Genomic DNA, 22,453 nt, shown 5'->3' with positions numbered 1-22,453 from the left:
GTGCGAGGTGGTTTACAAAGGGAGAAACAGTGCATGGTTTCCCCAGACTCTGATCTGCTTGGAGTCTATCTAAGGGTACTGTAGGGGTGTGGAAAGAGGAGACCAACACACAGGAGGCATGCTTTTGGGCAAACAATTATTTTGTACCAAAAGAAAGAAGGAAACCTATCTAACCCTAACTCTAAGAGGGGGTTCCATGCCTCATAACACCATGGAAGTGTCAGAAGGTCTGTAACTAAATGTCCACCATCCTACTTCTGACCCTCACACTTAAAAAAAACTAAAATTGATTTGTTCCTCAGGCCTTTCTCAGGCCTCTCTTGACAGTCTACTGTGGTTGGGGTAATGTCACTCTTCCCCAGGCTTTTCTTAGGCTCCTCTTGGCGATTCACTATGGTTTGGGGAATGTGTCCCTTCCACAGGCCTTTCTCGTGCTTCCTTTGATAGTTCAGAATGTTTGGGGAACCTCTGTTCCCCAGGTTTCTCTTAGCTCCTCTTGGCAGTTCACTGGCCAGCACTACTATACTCTCCTGCCAGGGGCTGTCTTTCTTTGGAGTAACAAGGAATACAAGCCCCGTCGCGATAAGGACCAGGAAGTCCAGAAAGAGCAAGTTCTATGGGTCATGACAGCATGCCTCCTCCGAAAACCTGTTCCACCAGGTTTGCCCGGGTGTATGAGATGGAATCTTCTAAGCAATCGAGGGGTGTTTAGGTTAGAAACTGGTTCCCAGGTTCTCTCGCTAGGAGGATATCCTTTCCATTCAACCAGGTATTGAAGTTGACCCCGTTTATACCTGGAGTCGCATATTCTGGACACTTCATATTCCAGTTGATTGTCCACAATCACAGGACTGGGTCTGCAGGTTTTCCGGGTGGATCGGATGTAGGGTTTCAATAGAGAAGTGTGAAAGACTGGGTGTATTCTCTTCCAGGAGTCTGGTAGCTTGAGCCGGAATGAGACAGGATTGATTATTTCCTTTATGGAAAATGGTCCATAGTACCGGGGGGCTAATTTGTTTGGCAGTAGATGTCGTGGTAATAGCTTTGAGGACAACCAGACTTGATCACCAAAGGAATAAGAAGGCGCTGGTCTTCTTTTGGAGTTCGTATAACGCTTAGGGCGTGTCTGGGCCTTTTCCAATTGTTCCTTGGCTTCCTTGTGTATGTTGATGAGAGTCTCAATCCATGAGTCGTGAGAGTGAGACTCTCATCAACATGGTGTGGGATGTGGAGGAACAGAAGGTAAAACGGACGGGTGAAATCCTTGACTGCAATAGAAAGGGCTGACCTTGACTGTTGAGTGATCGGAATTGTTGTAGGCAAACTCGGCCAAGGGCATAAGGAGAGACCAGTCATCCTGAACCTTGGTGGCAAAACAACAAAGATATTGCTCTAGGGTCTGATTTACACGTTCCGTGGCTCCGTTGGTTTGTGGGTGATAACCTGATGAGAGAGCGCGTTGGATCCCTAGAATACGACACAGATGTTTCAAGAATTGTGAGACGTATTGAGGTCCTTGGTCCGATATGATCTTGGAAGGAAGTCCATGAAGACAAAAATGTGTTCCAGGAAGACTCCAGCAAGTTCTGAGGAGGATGGTAGTTTATACAGAGGCGTAAAATGAGCCATGTGAGTGAACAAGTCGATGGTGACCATGATGGTCGTAAAGCCCCTGGAAGGTGGTAATTCCACAATAAAGTCTGTAGCAATGACTTCCCATGGTCTTGTCGGAACTGGAGGTTGCAATAGGAGGCCCGCCGGTCTCTTGCTATCGTGCTTGTTTTGGCTGCATATAGAGCAGGCTTGGACGTACAGTCGAACGTCGGACTTCATTTTTGGCCACCAGAATTGTCTTTGTATAATGCAGAGAGTATTAGTAATACCACGATGTCCGGAGTGAGGGGTGTCGTGGCAGAGATTTATTATCCTTTGTTGTAGTTTTTGTGTAGGAATGACCAGGGCGTTATCCTTGAACAAATATCCGTCCTTGGATCTCAGATTCCATTGATCTTTGTTTTTAAGGTCCTTCCAGAACTCTGAGGATTGGGTTTGCATCCGCACTTCTTCCAAAAGGCTGACTGCTTGGGCTACAAAGATAGTGTGAGGAAACATCTTGGGATAGGCCCGGTCTTCAGTAGTTTCGTAATCTGGGCGCCGAGACAAGGCGTCAGTGATTATATTTTGTGTTCCGGGAACATGGCTAATACGAAACTGGTACTGGGCAAAGAAGAAGGCCCAATGGGCTTGACGACTATTCCTACATTCCAAGGACTGTAGAACTTGAAGGTTTCGATGGTCCGTACAAACCTGGACCGGATGTCTAGCTCCCAGGAGGAGATGTCGCTATTCTGTGAAGGCTTGGCGGATGGCTAATAGCTCTTTTTCCAAGACGGAATAATGTGTCTCACTGGGGGTCAGAGTTCGTGATAGATAAGCGATGGGGTGTTCCAATTTGTCATCAAACTCTTGTTTTAAAACTGCTCCTATGGCGTAGTTAGAGGCATCCGTTTCTACTAGAAATGGTCGATTAATATCGAGCTGAGCTAGGATAGGGGCTTGAGTTAATTCTGTTTTTAGGCATTGGAAGGCCTTGTCTTGAGATGTAGACCAGAGGAAGGGAGTGTCTTTATTCAAGAGAGCGGTGATCGGTTGTACAATTTCAGAAAAGGTGGATATGAATTTCCGGTAGAGTTGGCAAGTCCCAGGAAGGATTGAACCTGTTTCACAGAAGTGGGGGTCGGCCAGGACAGTATGGCCTTTACCTTCGAGTGATCCATACCAATCTCTTCTGGACTAAGGACAAATCCCAGGTAATGAACAGAAGTAACGTGAAAGAGGCATTTCTCAGGTTTGGCCAGGAGTCTGTGTTCTCGTAGTCGTAAGACTGCCTTCACGTGTTCTTCATGCTTTAACGTATCTTTGGAAAAAATCAAGATATCGTCCAGGTAGACGATGACGAAAAGAAACAGCATGTCAGAGAACACCATATCCATGAAGCGTTGGAAGACTGCGGGGGCATTAGCAAGTCCAAAAGGCATGACCAGGTATTCGTAATGTCCAAAGGGTGTTCTAAAGGCCGTCTTCCATTCGTCTCCTTCCCTAATACGAATCAAATGATAGGCACCTCTGAGGTCCAGTTTCGTGAAGATGACAGCTCCTCTCACTGCCTCCACGATATCCGAGATCAAGGGTAAGGTGTAACGGTCCTTGAGGGTACACTGATTTAATCCACGGTAATCGAGGCAAGGTCTGAGTTCCTTGGTGTCTTTTTTGGGAACAAAGAACAGCGAGGCACCGGCTGGAGATTTCGATGGTCTTATGGTGCCGTTTTCAAGGTTGGTGTCCAAGTATTCTCGGAGGGCCTTTTTTTCCAGTTCGGATAGGATAAACATCCTCCCAAAGGGAATCACTGCTGCAGGTTCTGTGTCTATGGCGCAGTCTTCGGGTCTATGAGGGGGTAAGGCCTGTACTATGGCGTTTGAAAAGACATCAGCATAATCCTGATAAGCCCTTGTCACCTGAACGATGTTGGAAACCCCTAGTGTCTCTGATTGATCAGTGGGAGTAGCATTGGATGACATCAAGAAAGGACTCGAGGACAAACAATGAGATAGACAATACTCTGAACCCAGAAATAAGGATCCCGCTGTCCAATTGATGTATGGATTGTGCTTCTGTAACCAGGGCATGCCCAATACCATGGGCTGATTTGATGATATAGATAAATGATATGGATGAGTAGATAGAGTGGATGAGTAGATAGAGTGGATGAGGGGATAGAGCGGATAAGTCGATAGAATGGATGACTGGACAGAGCGGATGAATGGATAAGTGTACAGTGAGGATGAGTGTACAGAACGGTTGAAGGTATAGAACAGAGGAGTGTAGAGATGAATATATGGAACAGCATAACGCTGTTAATGCGTGTAAAGCACAAGTGCCTAAAGTGGATGAGTGCAGAGAGCAGATGAGTGCCTAGAGGGACGAGTGCGCAGAGCAGATGAATGTGTAAAATGGGATGAATGTGTAAAGGGGACGAGTGCGCAGAGGGGACGAGTGCGCAGAGGGGACGAGTGCGCAGAGGGGACGAGTGCGCAGAGGGGACGAGTGCGCAGAGGGGACGAGTGCGCAGAGGGGACGAGTGCGCAGAGGGGACGAGTGCATAGAGGGAATGAGTGCATAGAGGGGATGAGTGCGTAGAGATGTGGCCTAGAGATGAGGTGTGCCTAGAGGGGATGAGTGTGTATATGGCGGATGAGTATATATGGCGGATGAGTGGATAGAGCGGATGAGTGGATAGAACAGATGAATGTATAGACCTGATAAGCGGATAGAGCGGATGAGCTAATTGAATGAATAGAGCGGATGGGTAGATAAGTGTACAGTGAGAATGAGTGTACAGAACGGATGAAGGCATAGAACAGATAATACATGGAACAGGATACTGCTGTTGAATGTGTGTAAAGCACGAGTCCTTAAAGTGGATGAGGGCGAGGAGCAAATGAGTGCGTAGAGGGATGAGTACGTAGAGGGGAATTTAGAAGCGTGCCCAATAACCTCTCTATGAATTAAGAAGTATGCCCAATAGCCTCGCTGTGAAAAGTTGAACCTAGAAGTGTAGCCAATAGCCTCTCTGTGAATTTTAGAATTGTGCCCAACTACCTCTCTTTGAATGTTGATCTTAGAAGTGTGCCCAATAGCCTCCCAGTGAATTCAGAAATGTGCCTAATAGCTTCTATGTGGAAACGGAACTTGGAAGTGCGCCCAATAGCCTCGCTGTGATTCTAGAAGTGTGCCCAACGGCCGCTCTGTGAATTTAGAAGTGTGCCCAATAGCCTCTCTGTGAATTAAGAAGTATGCCCAATAGCCTCTCTGTGAAAAGTTGAATATAGAAGTGTACCCAATAGCCTATCTATGAATTTTTAGAAGCGTGCCCAATAGCCTCTCTGTGAATTTAGAAGTGTATGAAAGGGCATGTAACCCATCATATCTCACCAACATGCTTACTCTCTCCTTACATCACCGCTCAACTAGAACACAGAGATACTATGACACCATTCGGTATAACTGTTCTCATATCAACATTTGCCGCTCACTGCACATCATTCTAAGTAATCACTGCTGTTTATACACCCCCCAGCCAGGCGTTCTCCTCAGGCCTAACACAGCCACATCCGATCTGGATAAATCCCTTTCAGAACGAACACATACTCCTGACCTCAACCATCACACCTACCGCTAGAAAGCAGCTATCGCACAGATACAGCACGAGCTGTACACATACCCGGTGCTCACACGCACCTTTTGACTCTCTCTACTGATATAAACTTCGGTTCCCAAGGGCGTTCAACCTACCAGCGCCTTCAGACCATACCAATGGTATATAAGGCGCTATATAAATGCAAATAACAATAACATTATCAAACTTGAGCAGTTCCTGGTGATGATTTATTGAAAGTCGTATTTCCTTTGTCTGTAAAGATATGGGTCCTGAACTGAGGGGTCTACCATCAATTGCCTCCACAGGTTGCATTGTATCCCGAGCTTCATATGGAATATGGTACCTAAAGACCCAATCTTGGTCGATGAATACTCCCATAGCCCCACAATCCACCAGAGCCAGAATGGGATAGGCCTCCTTCTTTGGTAATGATATGAAGGCTTGGAGAACAACTAGATTGTTCTGTCCAGGAGAGTTCAAGGATGCAATAGACGTGGAGCAAACATCTCTCTCCCGACACCTCACTCCATCTAGGATCGGGAGCTGGCGTTTCCCGAACGCTGTGGAGGGGCTAGAGGACATTCTCTAACAAGGCGTTTATCCGAGGCACAATACATGCACTGGCCTGTGTGGATCCTTCTCATCCTTTCTTGTGGGGAAATGGGTCCACGGAAGGCTCCTATTTGCATGGGTTCTGGATCAATGTCAGGGGTTGGGGCAGGATCGGTTTTTACAGAAGTCTCAAGGAAGTTCTTTTGAAAGGGTATCTTGGTCTTTCTTCTTTCAGCCTTTCTTTCCTGGATTCGGAAGTCTATTTCCATGGCTAGATCCATAAGGGCCTGGAATGAGCAAGGACGAGACACTGGCTAATTCATCCTTTATATCCTCATTTAGACCCCTGCGAAATAGAGTGAAACTTGCGTCTCAGGACCAATCTGCTTCCTTGGCCAATTATTTGAATCTAGTAACATATGTTAGCATATCCTGGGATCCCTGTCGGAAATCAAGTAACCGTTCCTGAGCACTATAAACCTGTTCTGGGCGGTCGAACATAGTTTTGAGTGCCTGAATAAATCCATCATAATCATCCAGAAGGCATCTCCAGTGTTGACTAGGGGAGTGGCCCAGGTCAACGCGTTCCCTGCGAGGTGCAAGATTATGAAGCCCACCTTCGCCCTGGAAGTTGAAAAATAGTAGGGCTTAAAAGTAAAATGCACCAAGCAGGAATCCAGGAATCCACGTAAGGACTTTGCCGAGCCATCATATTTGTCTACCACTCCACCCAGTAACACACTCTCCTTGTTAGCGGAGTCGCGAGACAAAACAAGTTGCTTTAACGCGGCATTCTCCGCTTTTAAGTTCTGCACTTCAGTTGTTAGTTCTTGCATGCCATGCATGAGGTCCTGGACTGCTTTCTCCATAGCAGTTTCACTGTCGGTCGTTTGGCGTCTCAAACTGTCGTAAATCTCCCCCCGTCTCACCTGGGATCGCTTCTTGCTCTGTTACGCGGGAGGATTCCTCTTGCGGGCGGATCGGGTCTTGTATAGGCTTGCACGAGTCTCGTCCGACTCCAGCGCGCTTTCAGAGTTCCAGGAAGGTCACAGTCACAGGATGTCCAGGAAGGAAGTAGTGGTTGCTAGGTTTGAGGATTCCAGGAGCAGATTTAGAGGGGAAAGGTGGAAGGAAAGAAGAAGGGACCAGGAACTAGGAATAGTGGATTCGCGGGGCCGCAGGTGCGTGACCAATTTATAGAACGTGCCCTGTCCGACGTAAAGGCTGGTGTGAGGCAAGTCACTTGGCACGGCCATGTTGGGAGTAACAAGGAATACAAGCCCCGTCGTGATAAGGACCAGGAAGTCCAGAAAGGGCAAGTTCCATGGGTCATGACACTCAGGTGAGAAGGGGGGGAACTCCTTGACAGTTTGAGACGACACCCGACCGAACTCGATATGGACATGGAAACGGCCGTCCAGGACCTGATGCGTGGCATGCAAGAGCTTCAACCGAGGTGCAGAATCTAAAGGCGGAAAACGCTGCTCTCAAACAATTAGTTCTATCCTGTGATTCTGCCACAAAAGAAAGTGTGTTGCTGGGCGGCATAGTGGACAAATACGATGGGTCGGCAAAAACCCTTCGCGGATTCCTGGATTCATGTTTGGTCCACTTTACTTTTAAGCCCTACTACTTTTCAACTCCCAGGGCTAAGGTGGGGTTCATAATTTCTCACCTTTCAGGAAACGCCTTAACCTGGGCTATGCCCTTTGTTAATTCCGGCTATGCTCTCCTAGATGACTATGATGGCTTCATACAAGCCTTAAGACCATGTTTGACCGTCCAGAGCAGGTCTATAGTGCCCAGGAACGCCTGTTAGACTTTCAGCAAGGATACCAGGATATGCTCACCTACATTACCGGATTCAAGCAATTAGTCAAGGAAGCTGATTGGTCCCCTGAGGCGAGTTTTACCCTTTTCAGTAGAGGACTGAATGAGGAGATTAAGGATGAGTTGGCCAGAGTGGCTCGCCCAAACTCATTCCAGGCACTAATGGACCTTGCCATGCAAATAGAATTCCGTATCCAGGAAAGGAAGGCAGAGAAGAAGAAATCCAGAGGTAATCCTCCAAAGCTGTCCTTTGAGAGTACCACCAAGACAGACACAAACCCAGGCTCAGTCTCTGAACCAGAACCCATGCAGATAGGAACCATTCCGTGGACCTATATCCCCGCAAGAAAGGATGAGAAGGATTCATACGGGGTTGTGCATGTATTGTGCCTCAGACAAACACTTGGTTAGGGAGTGTCCTCTAGCCCCTCCTCGGCGTTCAGGAAACGCCAGCTCCCGATCCTAGATGGAGCAGAGCTTCGGGAGAGAGATGTTTGTCCACATCAATTCCATCCTTGAACTCTCCTGGAAAAAACAATTTGGTGATACTACAGGCCTTCCTGTCGACCTCCAAGAATAAGACCTATCCCATTCTGGCCTTGGTAGACTGCGGAGCTATGGGAATTTTCATCGATCAAGACTGGGTTGTTAGTCATCATATTCCGTACGAGACACGAAGCACCAAGACCCCTCACTTCAGGATCCATAAGCCTGCAGACAAAAGAGATCCAGCTTTCCATAAACCATCACCAAGAGCGGATTACATTCGACATCATTAAGTCAGCTCATTACCCCATGGTATTGGGTATGCCCTGGTTACAGAAGCACAATCCGTATATCAATTGGACAGCAGGATCACTATTCCTAGGCTCAGAGTTTTGTATGTCCCACTGTCTATTCCTGGATCCCTCCTCGACACCCCCTAAAGAACCACTAAGAGACCAGCAAACACCACTCATGGTTTCCAATATCATACAAGTCCCAGAGGCCTATCAGGGATATGCTGATGTATTTTCAACTGCCATAGTCCAGGCCTTACCCCCTCAAAGACCTGAAGACTGTGCCATAGATACAGATCCCTCAGTAGTGATTCCCTTCGGCAGAATGTTCATCCTTTCCGAACCAGAGAAAAAGGCCCTCCGAGAATACCTGGATACCAACCTTGAAAACGGCACCATAAGACCCTCAAAATCTCCAGTGGGTGCTTTGTTGTTCTTTGTTCCCAAGAAGGACACCAAGGAACTCAGACCTTGCCTCGACTATCGTGGCTTAAATCAATGCACCCTCAAAGATCGGTACCCACTGCCCCTGATCTCTGATATCCTGGAAGCTGTGAGAGGCGCCGTAATATTCACCAAGTTGGATCTCCGGGGTGCCTATCATTTGATTTGTGTCCGGGAAGGAGACGAATGGAAAACAGCCTTTAGAACACCCTTTGGTCACTATGAATATCTAGTCATGCCCTTTGGACTAGCTAATGCCCCTGCAGTTTTTCAACGTTTTATGGATAGGGTGTTTTCTGACATGTTATTCCTCTTCGTCATTGTCTATCTGGATGACATATTGATCTTTTCCAAGGATCCTCTAAAGCATGAAGAACATGTAAAGGCAGTATTAGGACGACTCCGTGAACACAAACTTTTAGCCAAACCCGAAACAATGCTTGTTTCAAGTTACTTCTGTTCACTACCTAGGATTCATCCTTAGCCCAGAAGGAATTGGTATGGACCCTTCAAATGTAAAGGCCATACTGGCATGGCCCGCTCCCATGTCCGTGAAACAAGTTCAATCCTTGCTGGGGCTTGCCAACTTCTACCAGAAGTTCATTTCTACCTTTTCCGAGGTCGTTCAGCCGTTCGTTGCTCTCTTGAAGAAAGACACCCCCTTTATCTGGTCTACACCGCAAGATAAGGCATTCCAATGTTTAAAGACAGAGTTCACGCAAGCCCCCATCCTGGCCCAACCCGATGCCTCTAACTACGCCATAGGAGCGGTCTTGAAGCAGGAACTTGAGGATAAACTGGAACACCCCATTGCTTACCTCTCATGTACCCTGACTCCCAGTGAGACACACTATTCCGTCCTGGAAGGAGGAACTGTTAGCCATCCGCCAAGCCTTCACTGAATGGCGACATCTACTTCCGGGTGCTAGATATTCAGTTCAGGTCCGCACGGACCATTGGAATCTTCAAATTCTACAGTTGGAGTGCAGGAACAGTCGTCAGGCGCGTTGTGCCTACTTCTTTGCCCAGTACCAATTCCAAATCACTCATGTTCCCGGATCACAAAACCTGATTGCTGACGCCTTATCTCAACGTCATGACTATGTAACTACTGAAGACAGGGTCTATCCTAAGATGTTTCCCCACACGATCTTTGTAGCTCAAGCAGTCAACCTCCTGGAAGAAATTCGAGTGCAAACCCAATCCTCTGACCTCTGGAAGGATATTCTAAGGAAGAATCCATGGAACCTAAGCGTTAAGGAAGGATATTTATTCAAGGACAATGCACTGGTCATTCCTACACAGAAATTACAAAAAGAATAATAAACCTCTGTCATGATACCCTTCACTCCGGACATTGTGGCATAACCAACACCCTCCGTCTCATACAAAGACAGTTTTGGTGGACTGGAATGAAGACCAACGTACAGCAGTACATCAAAGCTTGTACTATCTGCAGTCAAAATAAACATGATAACAAGAGACCGGCGGGTCTTCTACTGCAGCCTACACTGCCAACAAGGCCATGGGAATTCATTGCTACAGACTTCATTGTGGAATTACCACCTTCCCGAGGATACACGACCATCATGGTTACCATAGACTTGTTCACTCATATGGCTCATTTTACACCCCTGTGTAAGCTACCATCCTCGTCCGAGCTTGCTGGAATCTTCTAGGAACACATATTGTTTACATGGACTTCCTTCCAAGATCATATCTGATCGAGGACCTCAATACGTCTCTCAATTCTGGAAACATCTGTCGCATTTTGGGAATCCAACGCGCCCTCTCATCTGGTTATCATCCCCAAACCAACGGGGCCACAGAACGTGCTAATCAGACCCTGGAGCAGTATCTTCGATGTTTCGCCATCAAGGTTCAGGATGACTGGTCGCCTCTGATACCCGTGGCTGAATTCGCCTACAACAATTCCGATAATTCAGCACTTAAGACCAGTCCCTTTTATTGTAGCCAAGGTTTCCATCCATCAGTTCTACCCTCTGCTCTCCCTCATCCCACACCAGTACCTACTGTCGACTCCTGGATAGAAACCCTCATCAACGTATACCAGGAGGCCAAAGAAAACTTAGAGAAGGCCAGAACACAGACTAAGAGGTATGCAGATTCCAAAAGAAGACCAGGTCCTTCTTATTCAATTGGTGATCAAGTCTGGTTGTCCTCGAAATTACTACCCCGACATCTACGGCCAAACAAGTTGGCCCCTCGGTACCATGGTCCATTTCCCATCAAGGAAATTATCAATCCAGTTTCATACCGGATCAGACTACCAGACTCCTTGAAGAAAATTCACCCAGTATTTCACACATCCTTATTAAAACCCTACACCCAATCCTCCCGGAAATCCTGCCGACCTCCTCCTCTGCTGGTCGACAACCAAATGGAATATGAAGTATCCCGAATATGTGACTCCAGGTATAAATGGGGCCAGCTTCAATACCTGGTTGAATGGAAAGGATATCCTCCTAGTGAAAGAACCTGGGAACCACTTTCTAATCTCAAGGCTCCTCGACTGCTCAGAAGATTTCACCTTATACACCCGGGCAAACCAGGAGGAACGGTTCTTCGGAGGAGGCATGCTGTCATGAACTACAGAACACGCCCCTTTTGGACTTCCTGGTCCTTGTCTCAACGGGGCTTACACTCCCTTGTACACCCAACATGGCCGTCCACTATGAAACACCTTCCTCGCTCTACACCTTGGACGTAGCGTGTTCTATTAATAGACCGCGGCTCCGCGCGTCTCAATGCTATTGCGAAGTAGCGACCAGACGTGTGCTCCGTAGCGCGCGGTATTGTTTTCCTTGCTTCTTTCCAGCCAACCCCATTCCTAGTCCCTTTCCTTCCTTTCTTGATTCCTGGACTCGTGTGCTAGTAGCGCACTCTGTAAATTTCCCGGATTCCTGGATCTTTGCATCCCGGAACGGAACGCATGCTGGAGTCGGAAGAGACTCGTGCAGCCTTATTCAAGACTCGATCCGTCCGCAAGAAGCCATTGATCAAGAAATCCAGCAAAGATCGAACTCAGGTGAGAAGGGGGGGAACTCCTTGACATCTTAACTGTAGGTCCAAACACCTTCACAATGGTGTCTTAAATGTCTCAGATGTCACTGGGTAGCCCCTGTACTTTCTCTATGGGTTCCCGGTCCCCTACCTACTTCTCGGCTCTCTGTTCATCTTCTCGTAGCTTCTCAGGGGCAACACGCTCACCTTGGAAGCTAGACGAAGTGGAGCAACATAGATTCGATCCCTGGGTCCGTGCTTAGAAATCTCTGGGCATAAATATATAAATAACCAATGATAATTTATGAAAAGTATTCTCAGCTGTTTCCTGTTCTCACACTGACTCGCTGCTCTGCCACTCTTCTGTGGAGTTGTGCAGCGCGTACCTACTTGCCAGCATCGTGCAGCGCTCTTCTGCCCCAAGGCCTTCAATCTTGCTTGTTCTCGGCACGTTGCACTTCCGCACAGCAGATAGGGACTCCGGACCTCCGCGGAGGGACTGGCGCTAGTGTTAGTCCCTCTTCCATATTTAAGGTACTTGTGAGTGGACAACTAGACCGTTCACTCTGGTTTTCTAAGAGGTTGGTTAGGACTCTGTGTATCTTCTTCGTCACAGTACTTTGGGGGGGGAGTGACTCAATGGAGTTAGTCCTTATCATCCTCGTCACGGTACTATTATCTCCGTTATAACAGACACACAGGAACCAATAGGATATGGGAAAGGCAAAGCAGATGAAGAAAGAAGGGGGGGTGAAAGTGTGTTGTACCGCGTTGGCTCCTGATGTCCTCCCAGTTTCCCAAAGGGGGAATCCCTCCCCAAGCGATCAACCCACTGCGTATCACCCCCAGGGGGACTATCAGGTAGCGGCTTCACCCCCCTCCCCCAGCCTCATGGAAAGGGTCTCCGCCATCATGAGATTCGTCACAGTACATAATGTACTCACGTCCCTGATGATGCCTTCAATGACGACTTATCAGGGAAGGAATCGGGTAAACCAGAAAGGTAAACAGCAGAGATCCAAGGAGCCTTGTGCCAGAGGGATAGTATCACAACAATATGCAGCCATATACAATCACTGCTGCCCAGAGAGGCTGAGCAAATTATTGCCAGCACCCACTGCTATAAACAGCAGTATGATATACATTCACCCACACGTTCTGTAACACAGAGCAGCAAAATATATAGTCATCTGGGTCCAAAGCAGCACAAAATACAATACATTAGAAACTCATCCACAGCAGTGCAATACAGTCACCAGAACACTCACTGCAAATAAAGCTGAAGCCTTACAATAAAGTATTCAAAGAAGAAATTAAACATTCTGCATTGCATCTTACAGCACCTTATCTAGAATCAATGTGCGCAGCACTGCACAATCGAAAGATGGATATTGCAATATGAAGCAGTGCGCACAAACACAGTAGCAATGACCACAGAACTATATTAGGAAGTTACTCGAGTGAAAGTGGTCGTTTGCAAAATCCTGACAAAATTGTTTGTTTGAGGGAGAAGGAGAGCTACTTACCTCTGGTGCTTTGCGGAATGACCGCCTGACTCCAGTTGTCCGATTCAGCCCTTGAGTGACTCCTTTAGATGAGCTCAGTGAGACAGTGTCCTCAGCTACAATCAGCTGACGAGGTTTCGCCACTGGCATGCCTGTGTGTGGAAGCAGAAGTTAACATGGCTTTTAAGGAAGACAATATAATGGAGGTTTGGGAAAGGAGCAAGGATAGGTTGGTCATGAACGCATGTACAAGCTGTGCTGCCTGCACCCAGTACAAGCTTAAATCTCAAGCTACAACAAACTCGCCAGTCAAAAAGAGAATCAGGAAGAATAACCTTCATTGTGATTCCAGTTTTTAGTCCTTGCTCTCCATCTTTCACCAATTGATTAACATAGGTCTACAGTGGAAGGCAGGCCGTCCCTGAAGCATTTTTAAAGATTTCTTATCTTGAAGGCATCTAGGGCTGATTTTTAACAAACATGACATATAAGACAGCGCAGCGGATGTGCTTTTCTTACATGCTGCATTTTTGGAAATACGCTCGTCACCTTAGCCACAAAGGTGACATGCACATTTCCAGGGGGCTGAGCTGAGGCGTAAATGATGTGCTGGCCAGCCCTCTTGCATACATTAGTGTCAGAAGCGCTCTCCAGACACTAATATAATACACGTTTCCAGCACCCAATTAGTTGGTGGGAGCCGCCATTTTACAGCGAGAGTACCCCCACTGTGAAATGGTAAAAAAAAACATAAAAAGAGTGACAGGAACGGCCCTGCCAGGCACTGCGCATACCCCTGCTCTATTCAAAATGGACACAGAGAAATGTGTTTGATGCACATTGTAAAGTGCATCCCATTTATGAATGCGGGATGCACTTTACAATGCACAGAAATGCCTGTTGATGTGTGCAACGGCACAAAGGTGATGATAAAGAGCATTTGTCATTCATAAGCCCTATGTGAATTCAGTTCGGCACAAGTAGGGGAATGCCGTTGCGCATCCCATCACTAGCGGTAAAACAAAGTTTTCAGAATCTGGCCTCAAGAATGAAGCTGAATGCGTTGCGTCCACTTGCAAGCAGACAATGCCACTATAGAGGGCCCTTGTGCCACACCGAGTGCTATAGGATTTTTCCTTTTGTCGTTAAGTTTGGAGGCACAGCACATGCTTGCTGGGAGTGAAGGGTTAGTGCTGTGAAAGGGAAAGGGCTGGCATGAACATGAAGTTAATTTTTCTTTCTCGCGCATCTTGATCTTCCCTCCTTCCTTCACCTGGTTGGGAGTCCCTTTAAAAAACTTTCTGCGCTAGCAGCGGCCTACCAAGCTTTTGCTGGCTCGGGTCCTTCTTTGCTGAAAAGGTGTCAACTTTCAAGTGGGCTTCCAGAAAAACGGAAGCACAGCTGTCAACAACTTGCTGTTAAACATTCTGAAGAGAAAAGTCAAGGCAGGAGCTCCGAAAGTCTACCTGGCTTTTGTAGACCTATCTAAATCATTCGACAAAATCGATTGGAAAAAACTATGGTCAAAATTGGAAGATTGGGACTGTCCAAAATCTATCTTGGACCCGATAATTGCCCTCCATGCAAAAACAAAGATGCTTGTAAGATTGAACAGATAAGGGATGATGTCAGAGGAAATATCAGCCAATTGAGGAGTCAAACAAGGCTGCCCTTTAGCCCCGGCTCTCTGTATTGCCTTTCTAGGAGATTATCAATACTCTGAATCAAAGATAAGGGCATTACCCCCCAAAATAGGAAAAACATATATCTCAATACTACTATATGCCGATGATGTGATTCTATAGACCAAACCCAAATTGGTCTACAATGGAAATTAACTAATCTCTAAAGGTATATAGAAGCAAACAATCTGGAAAGTAACAAAACGAAAATGGAAATTCTGGTCCTGGATAAAACAAAGAACGCAACATTAAATATGCCCGTGTCAATATGGATCAAATTGGAAGGCCTCATGTGGAAGGCAGTGTTGGGAGTACCTAAGTCAACTTCCATGGCAGCAATTAGGCGCAAATTGGGCCTCCTATCCTTGGCGGCATCTGTGGATCAATGTGCCATGCAACTATACAGGAAGATTCTGCTAGCTGGTACACTCCCTATTTACAATGTCATAGCTGAAGAATTTAAAAGCGAAGAATGCAAGGAAGTAAATACATGGGTTGCCCGGCAAAAAGCAAAATTGATAGAGGTGGAATGCACAGAAGAAGATCTGAAAAAAAAACCACAAAGAGTAAAAAGAAAAATGGAATAGAAAGACTGGATCGACAAAATCAACAAAGCAAGAGAGAACAAACTGTTAGCCCACCTCCCGCCCACATTCAACAAAGCAAAAGTTCCTCAAAATTAATGTGTTAAATTCCCAAACAAACTGATGCGGAAAACTTTTATGAAAGGAAGATTAAATCTGCTAATGACACACAAAATTTTGGCCATTAGATCATCTTCGGGGGTGAATGGATGCCGCTTGTGCAAAAATCCAGAGCTGCCCGAAACTTTAAGACACTTAGTGATGTCATGCCCAAAAACAAAACAAAACAGATTAGTATACTTGCTGCCACTTCTTACAGGAGCTTTAACGGCAGATGAAGATACACTCTGGAATCGACTGATATCAGAGGAGACCACAAGATGGACTTTGGCAACTGTTAAACTTATAGACCTAGCATTGAAAAAGATCAACCAATGAAAGACTGCGCTGAAAATGGAGTCGCCTCAACAGCAGTGCGGTCTCCCCAACTTCCCCTCTGTGAGCGGTTGTACCGCATGAAACATCTCTAGTGCATGACATAAATTTCAGTTTGTTGTTTTAAGGAGTTTTCTACTTGACTGACAAAGAATCTTGTAAAAATCATTTGTGATTAAACACAAGTAATAAAACATTTTTTTTAACAAAAATGTCATAAATCTGACAATTGCCAGTCTGCCCAGATGTTCTGTTCCACCTGTTTTTGACCTGGTCTCAGATGCCAGTTTCTCTTCTTGCTCATTGATCTTTCAATAAGAGCTGCTGTTGTTTGTGAAGAACAGGAATGCCTCGTCTGAGCAGAGGGAACTGTGTCCTACCAAGATGATAAAGGGCAATATCAACACCCTAGCTCAAACCTTAAGTACCCTTGTGAACATATCCAGGGCATCTGGTATCTTCCACAGGCTCTGACTAAATCTCACATCGCACTGCTCCTTCTCAGCCGCTAGGGCACATTTGACACTCTTAACTATTTGACCCTTCTGCACAGCTTGGAGACTTCATTTGTCATTTTAGGGTGAGCTCTCAGATTTATCCCTTCCTTATTAGCCATCAGAGAAGTCTAGATCAAATCTGGAAAATTCCTCTCTAAACCCATTATCCAGCACCGTGGTGATCACCATGTCTCTTCACCACATACTTGAAACCTCTGGCTGACCGTATCTGCACACTTACAAGCACTTTCCATATGCCAATGATTTGCGGATTGCTTTCTATCTCCATGGATCTTCATCTCATATCGGACTGTCTTCCAGATTCAGGACTGGACGTGTGACTGCAGCCTGTGCCTCAATGCCTTGAAGATGGAAATCATCTACTTCGACAACTTAATTTCTCTGGCCGTTTCCACTGCATGGTCCCCCAAGCTTGGGCTCCCCCAACCCCTTTCCAGGTGCACCAAAAATCTTGGAGACCTCTTTGACAACCTATTGCCCTTTGCTCTTCAGATCCAAGAATTCACTACAAAATCTAATTTCCATCTGCATGTTCTTAGGCACAACCTCCAACTGCTTATATCACATACAGTCCAAGTCAATTCTGCATTAGTACTGTTTCACCTTGACTTTAGCAACACCCTTCTCTCTGGGCTCCTCAAGAAACCCATCCACCAATTCCAAGCGCAAAATAAAGCAGGTAGGCTCCTGCTAGGCCATAAACCCAGACACCTCATCATTCTTGCCCTTCGGCCCCCACCTTGGCTGATGCGTAGAGCTCGAATTGAATTCAGGACCTTCTGCTGTATTCAGAGAGCTAACTGGATTTAAAGTTCACTGTACCTCAGACAGAAAATACCTACCTGCAAGAAAAGTGTTATCCTTAGATTCTAAATCTCTTGTGCTACAGCCTTTAGTACCTTCTTCCCCTTTAAATTTAGAGGTGTGTGGGGGGTGCGGCCCTGGGAGCATGCGCTACCCTGACTCCGCCTCCCCCAGCACCACACCGCAGTCCCCATTGACGCGTCAACCATATTTAACATTGCCTAATGACACTAGTATTAGGGGGGAGGATGGTGGGGCTTATGGAGGAAAGGGCAGTAAGGACTAAGAGTATGTTTGTCACTGCGGTAACATATAATTACTCTTACGTCCCATCTCCTTTCCTCCATACTGCATGGGCGATTACAACTGAATGTAGCCCCAGGGTGAAAAGGAGACCCTCCCTAAGCAAATAGCCTCCTTAAAACCGCCTGTCCAAAGGCCGCATCCGACTTAGAGCCGGCATCCAAACAGTAAGGCTTACAGAAAGCTGAAGGGGGGGCCCAGGTGGCCGCCCTACTGATGACCTGCCACGGGACCTGGCGTTGGAATGCCACGGGCGTGGCTTTGGCCCTGACCGCATGTGTGTGCAGGTTAGCTGCCCGTGGCTTGTGATGCCCCTCGTAGGCCTCTTTGATGGCCACAACCATCCACCTTGCAATAGAGGCCTTCGATGCTTGACACCCGGTCCTAGAGCCCCCGAAGGTGACAAAGAGTGTGTCCGACTTGCGGACGCCCTTGGCCCTGTCCAGATAGAATTTGAGAGCACGCCTGACATCAAGACAGTGTAATACTCTCCGAGCCTCGTCCTTGGGGTCAGCAAAGAACGTAGGTAAGACTATTTCCTTGTTTAGATAGAAAGATGAGAGTACCTTGGTTAGGAATGCCGGGTCAGTCCACAGGACTACCTTATCTCTGTGAAAGGGGGTTCTGAGGCCACCAAAGCCTGGATCTCGCTGACTCTGTGAGCGGAGGTGAGGCCCACCAACAAAGCTGTCTTAATGGTGACCAACCTGATGTCCGCGGATGCCATTGGGTCGAAGGGTTCGTGCGCCAAGGTGCCCAACACTACACTGAGCTCCCACACCGGGTGTGGCTTCCTAATGGGCGTGTAAAGCCAGGAAAGGCCCCGCCAAATGCTTCATGACTATCGGGTTGGAAGATGAAACAACCTCCTCCTCTGAATTTCTGTAGGCCCCTATGGCCGACAGATAAGTGTGACATGTGTCCACTTATACTCCTGAGTGCGCAAGGTGCGCCGAGAAGGAGAGCAAATCATCTAGTGTGCAAGTAAGGGGGTCGATGTCCTTAGATTCCTCCCAATGGCAGAACCTTGTCCAATTACTCTTATTGGCTCCTGGTTGCCTTGCTCCTGGCGCCCTGAATGATTTCTAAATTAGCCTGCAAAAGGCTCAGGTGCTTAAGGGGACTTGCTCGAGGAACCACGCTGCAAGGGCTAACTTCTGCGGGGCTGGGTAGATGACCCAGCCCCCCTGCTGGGATAGGAGATGCACTGTCCCCATCGGAAGGTGAATGGGCGGTCTGTCCGAGTGGCTGAGCAGCTCGGAGAACCATGGTCTCGCCGGCCACCAGGGAGCTATCAGAATGATGCTGAGGTGACGAGATTCCTTTATCTTGCGGATCACCCTGTGGATCAGGGGAGTGGGAGGGAAGGCATAAGCTGTCATGCTGTCCCACCATATCTGTAAGGTGTCGCCCAGTGAGCCCGGCATGCACATGCCAGGACGCGAAATGCTGGCACTTCCTGTTCCTCAAGGAGGCATAACGATCCACCTGAGGATGCCCCCATCTGCTGAAGACCTCCCGCAGCACCTTGTCGTTCAATTGCCATTCGTAATTGGCCACTCCCAGTCTGCCGAGTCGGTCTGCTTTCAAGTTGGCCTCGCACGGAGGTGGATGTTGTTCTCCAGGGCCCATTCCCCAATGTTGACCACTAGGGGGCACAATGGAGGGGACCTGATACCCCCTGTTTGTTGACATAGTATATGCTGGTGGAATTTTCGGTCTGGATAAGGACTGTTTTGCCCCCGATGAGCGGGAGGAAAGCTCTGAGGGCCAACCAAATGGCCCAAAGCTCCAGCCAGTTGATGTGAGACTACTGTTCCTGCCGGGACCAAACTCCATGGATGCTGTGGCCTTCCAGAGTGGCCCCCAGCCTTCCAGGGAGGAGACCATAGTGATGGTGACCTGTGCAGTCGGCTGCCGACAGGGCTTGGCTGTCTGCAGGTTGCCCTCCTCGGACTACCAGGTGAGGTCTGGGTGGTGAATAGGAGGGATGCTGATGAGCTCCGCTTGGGAGCCCCTCTCCTGATTCCATGAGGCTGTGAAATACACCTCCATCCTGAGTCTCATGTTTGGCACAGCCAGAAGGACTGCTGCCATGATCCCCAATAAGTGCTGATACCACCAGGCCAAGGTCACTGCTCTGGTAAGGAAGTGCGTAGTGGCTCTCCTGATGGCCACAATCTTGTCCTCCAAGGAAAAGACCCTCTCAGAGCTAGTATCCCAGATGAGGCCCAGGAATGTGAGGCTCTGCGTGGGCTGCAGCTGAGATTTCTTGAAGTTGATAGTAAACCCCAGGTCGTGGAGTGTGTTCATTAGTGCAGAGGAGGTGTGGGTAACCCCCTCCGGGGATCTCGCCCTGACGCGCCAGTCGTCCAGGTACGGGTAGATGTGGTGGCCCTGGGCCCTGAGGAGGGCTGCCACAGCATTAATGAGTCTAGTAAATACCCTCGGGGCTGAGTTGAGGCCAAAGGGTAGCACCCTGTATTGGAAATGGCAGCCCCTGATCCTGAAGCTCAGAAAGGAGCGATGCTGCTGCCAAATCGGGACGTGTAGATAAGCGTCCTTCAGATCCAGGGAGCACATCCAGTCTCCCTTGTCTAGTGTCTTCGCTATGAGTGCTGGCATAACCATCTTGAATTTCTGAAGAGAGAGAGGGAGAGGTTGAGGGTGGATAGGTCCAGCACAACTCTCAAGCCAGCCTGGTTCTTCTTTTGTATGACAAAAATCCTGGAATAGAAGCCCAAGCCTCGCTGGGAGGCTGGGACTTCCTCCACTGCCTGGCTCTCGACGAGCGCCCGGATCTCCGCCAACAGAGCTGCTGTGGAGTCGAGTGGAGGAAGGAGGAGAGGGAGGGAGGGACCGGTAGGTTCTTTTACCGGGTGTACGCCGAGGATACAAAGGAGAGGATCCACAGGTCTGAAAAGTTCTGGTGCCAAAATTGCACGTGGAAGGCAAGCCTGTCCCCCACTGGAGACACGTGAACCCGAAGGGACGCGTCATGCCTTCTTTCCCTCAAAGGCTGTTGCGGAGGAGGGGAACTGGAAAAAGCCCTTGCCCTCCCTTTTGTCGCTTGCACCGCAAGCAATCAGGCTGCCTCGACCTCCGTTCCTGGAAGCTCGGAACCCGTCGAATGACCGCCCCCTGTGGGAGCCTTGGTGCGACTGGGTGTACGCCTTGGGTGTGGCCTTCGTAAGGATAGATAAAGACTTTGCGGTTTGTGAGCTGTTCTTTTTATCTAACTTCTCGTCGGTGGTAGAGTGAAAGAGGTCACTACCCTCGAACGGAAGGTCCAATATGCATTCCTGGACATCAGGGTTAAACCTAGTTGCCCGAAGCCAGGCCGTCCTTCTCATGTCCGTGCCCATACTTATTGCCCGGCCAGAGGTATCTATGTGGGCTACGGTGGACTCCATGATGTCCTGCGCTACCAGCTTGGCTTCTCCTAGGCCCGCCTTGAAGCGGGTCTGGCTCTGCACCGGAAGTTCTGGAAGGAAGTCCGCTATTTCCTGCCAAAGCATCTGGTTAACGGCTGCCAGCATGGCATCCACGTTGGATTGACGCAGGTGCAGGGAGGCATTGGAGTACAGATTCTTTCCGTACGCCTCCAAGATCTTCTCTTCTTCCTTGCCTAGCAGCGCCGAGGACGAGGTGGCAGAGGACGACTGAGGCTTAGAGTAGAGTGACGTTGTAGTGATCACCGAGGAATGCGGTTAAGAGTGCGGTGACAGCAAGAGTGGATCCCCCTCCATCTGTCTATACTTGGCATCCAGGCGCCTATCGACAGGTTGGGCCGAGTGTGGCTTGAGCCACCCGTTCTTGGCCAAGGCAACAGCCTCTTTCTGCATCAGGATACCCGTTTTAATAGGGGGTCTTAGGGTGAGGACTTCTGCCAAGACCCCTTCCTCGGGCTGCTCTACCTTGAGGAAGGCCCACATATTCCGGCAAACCTGCCAGCCTGTTGTGGAAGGCCTTCACCGACGACAGTGTGTCAGGGTCCTCCTCCTCATCTGTGTTGACCGGAGTGTCCGGCTGGTCCAGAGCGGGTAGAGGAGTGCTGGGTGCCGTGGGCTGCGGTGTGGAGACCGGAGCCTGTGGAGCCGCCGGAACTGTGGGAGGCAGGGGAGACAGAATCGAAGGAACTGGCAGGTGCAGCTGTGGCACCGGAGCCATGGAAGGAATGACTATGGGTGCCGGTGGAGTGACCGGAGGGAGCATGTCCCTGATAGCACCCCGCAGGATGGCGCCCATCTCGGACGTTTGCATCAGCGCCAGGAACCTTTCAAAGAACCTGTCTTCCGAGGCCGACGAGGTGTCAGGTGATATTGACTGAGTGGCTGGGGGCGGCTGGGGCGTAGCGCACTCTGCCTAGGTTGCAGGGGGTAACTGCCCTGCCCTGCTGATGGGTAAACTGTAGGCCACATACCTGGTTGACACCAGTCCAACCTGGACACTCATTCTTCTGCCAGCTCCGTTCTTAGGGGTGACGTCAGACGAGCAGCTGTGTGGTCTGGCATGGCGGACATTTTGTCGAGCTGCGTGCCACGTGCCAACATCATGGTGCTTGGCTCCCTGGGCCCGACCTCCTCCAAGACTCTTGGTGTTAGAGCATGAGGCCTACCCTACACCTCATGCCTAGGCCTGGAAGGCATGTTGCCCTCGGCAAAGTTGCTGGTAGTGCTGCGTGCAGGCCCCCCCTCGGACATTAAGCCAGTTCTAAGGGAGTTGCCCCTCAGCGTACACCAGGTAAAAGAACCTTGCGGCCCCTAAGTACT

The 22,453-nt window shown here is 48.6% G+C and overlaps 1 protein-coding gene across 2 annotated transcripts in view; it reads right to left on the bottom strand.

Annotated features, from left to right (window-relative positions):
• The window catches only part of BLTP2 (bridge-like lipid transfer protein family member 2), a 1,026,973-nt gene that overhangs the window by 76,767 nt on the left and 927,753 nt on the right, over positions 1-22,453 (bottom strand). For both annotated transcript variants that reach the window (XM_069615333.1, XM_069615334.1), the window contains one exon: positions 13,377-13,507. In XM_069615333.1, coding sequence (XP_069471434.1) covers positions 13,377-13,507 — 131 coding nt within the window. The remainder of the gene's footprint in view (positions 1-13,376; positions 13,508-22,453) is intronic.

This window comes from Ambystoma mexicanum, chromosome 9, assembly GCF_040938575.1.
Source record: "Ambystoma mexicanum isolate Mex_15411 chromosome 9, UKY_AmexF1_1, whole genome shotgun sequence".
NCBI classification, from domain to species: Eukaryota; Metazoa; Chordata; class Amphibia; order Caudata; family Ambystomatidae; genus Ambystoma; species Ambystoma mexicanum.
Note: the sequence above shows the minus strand (reverse complement) of the source record. Positions and strands in the feature narration are given on the sequence as shown.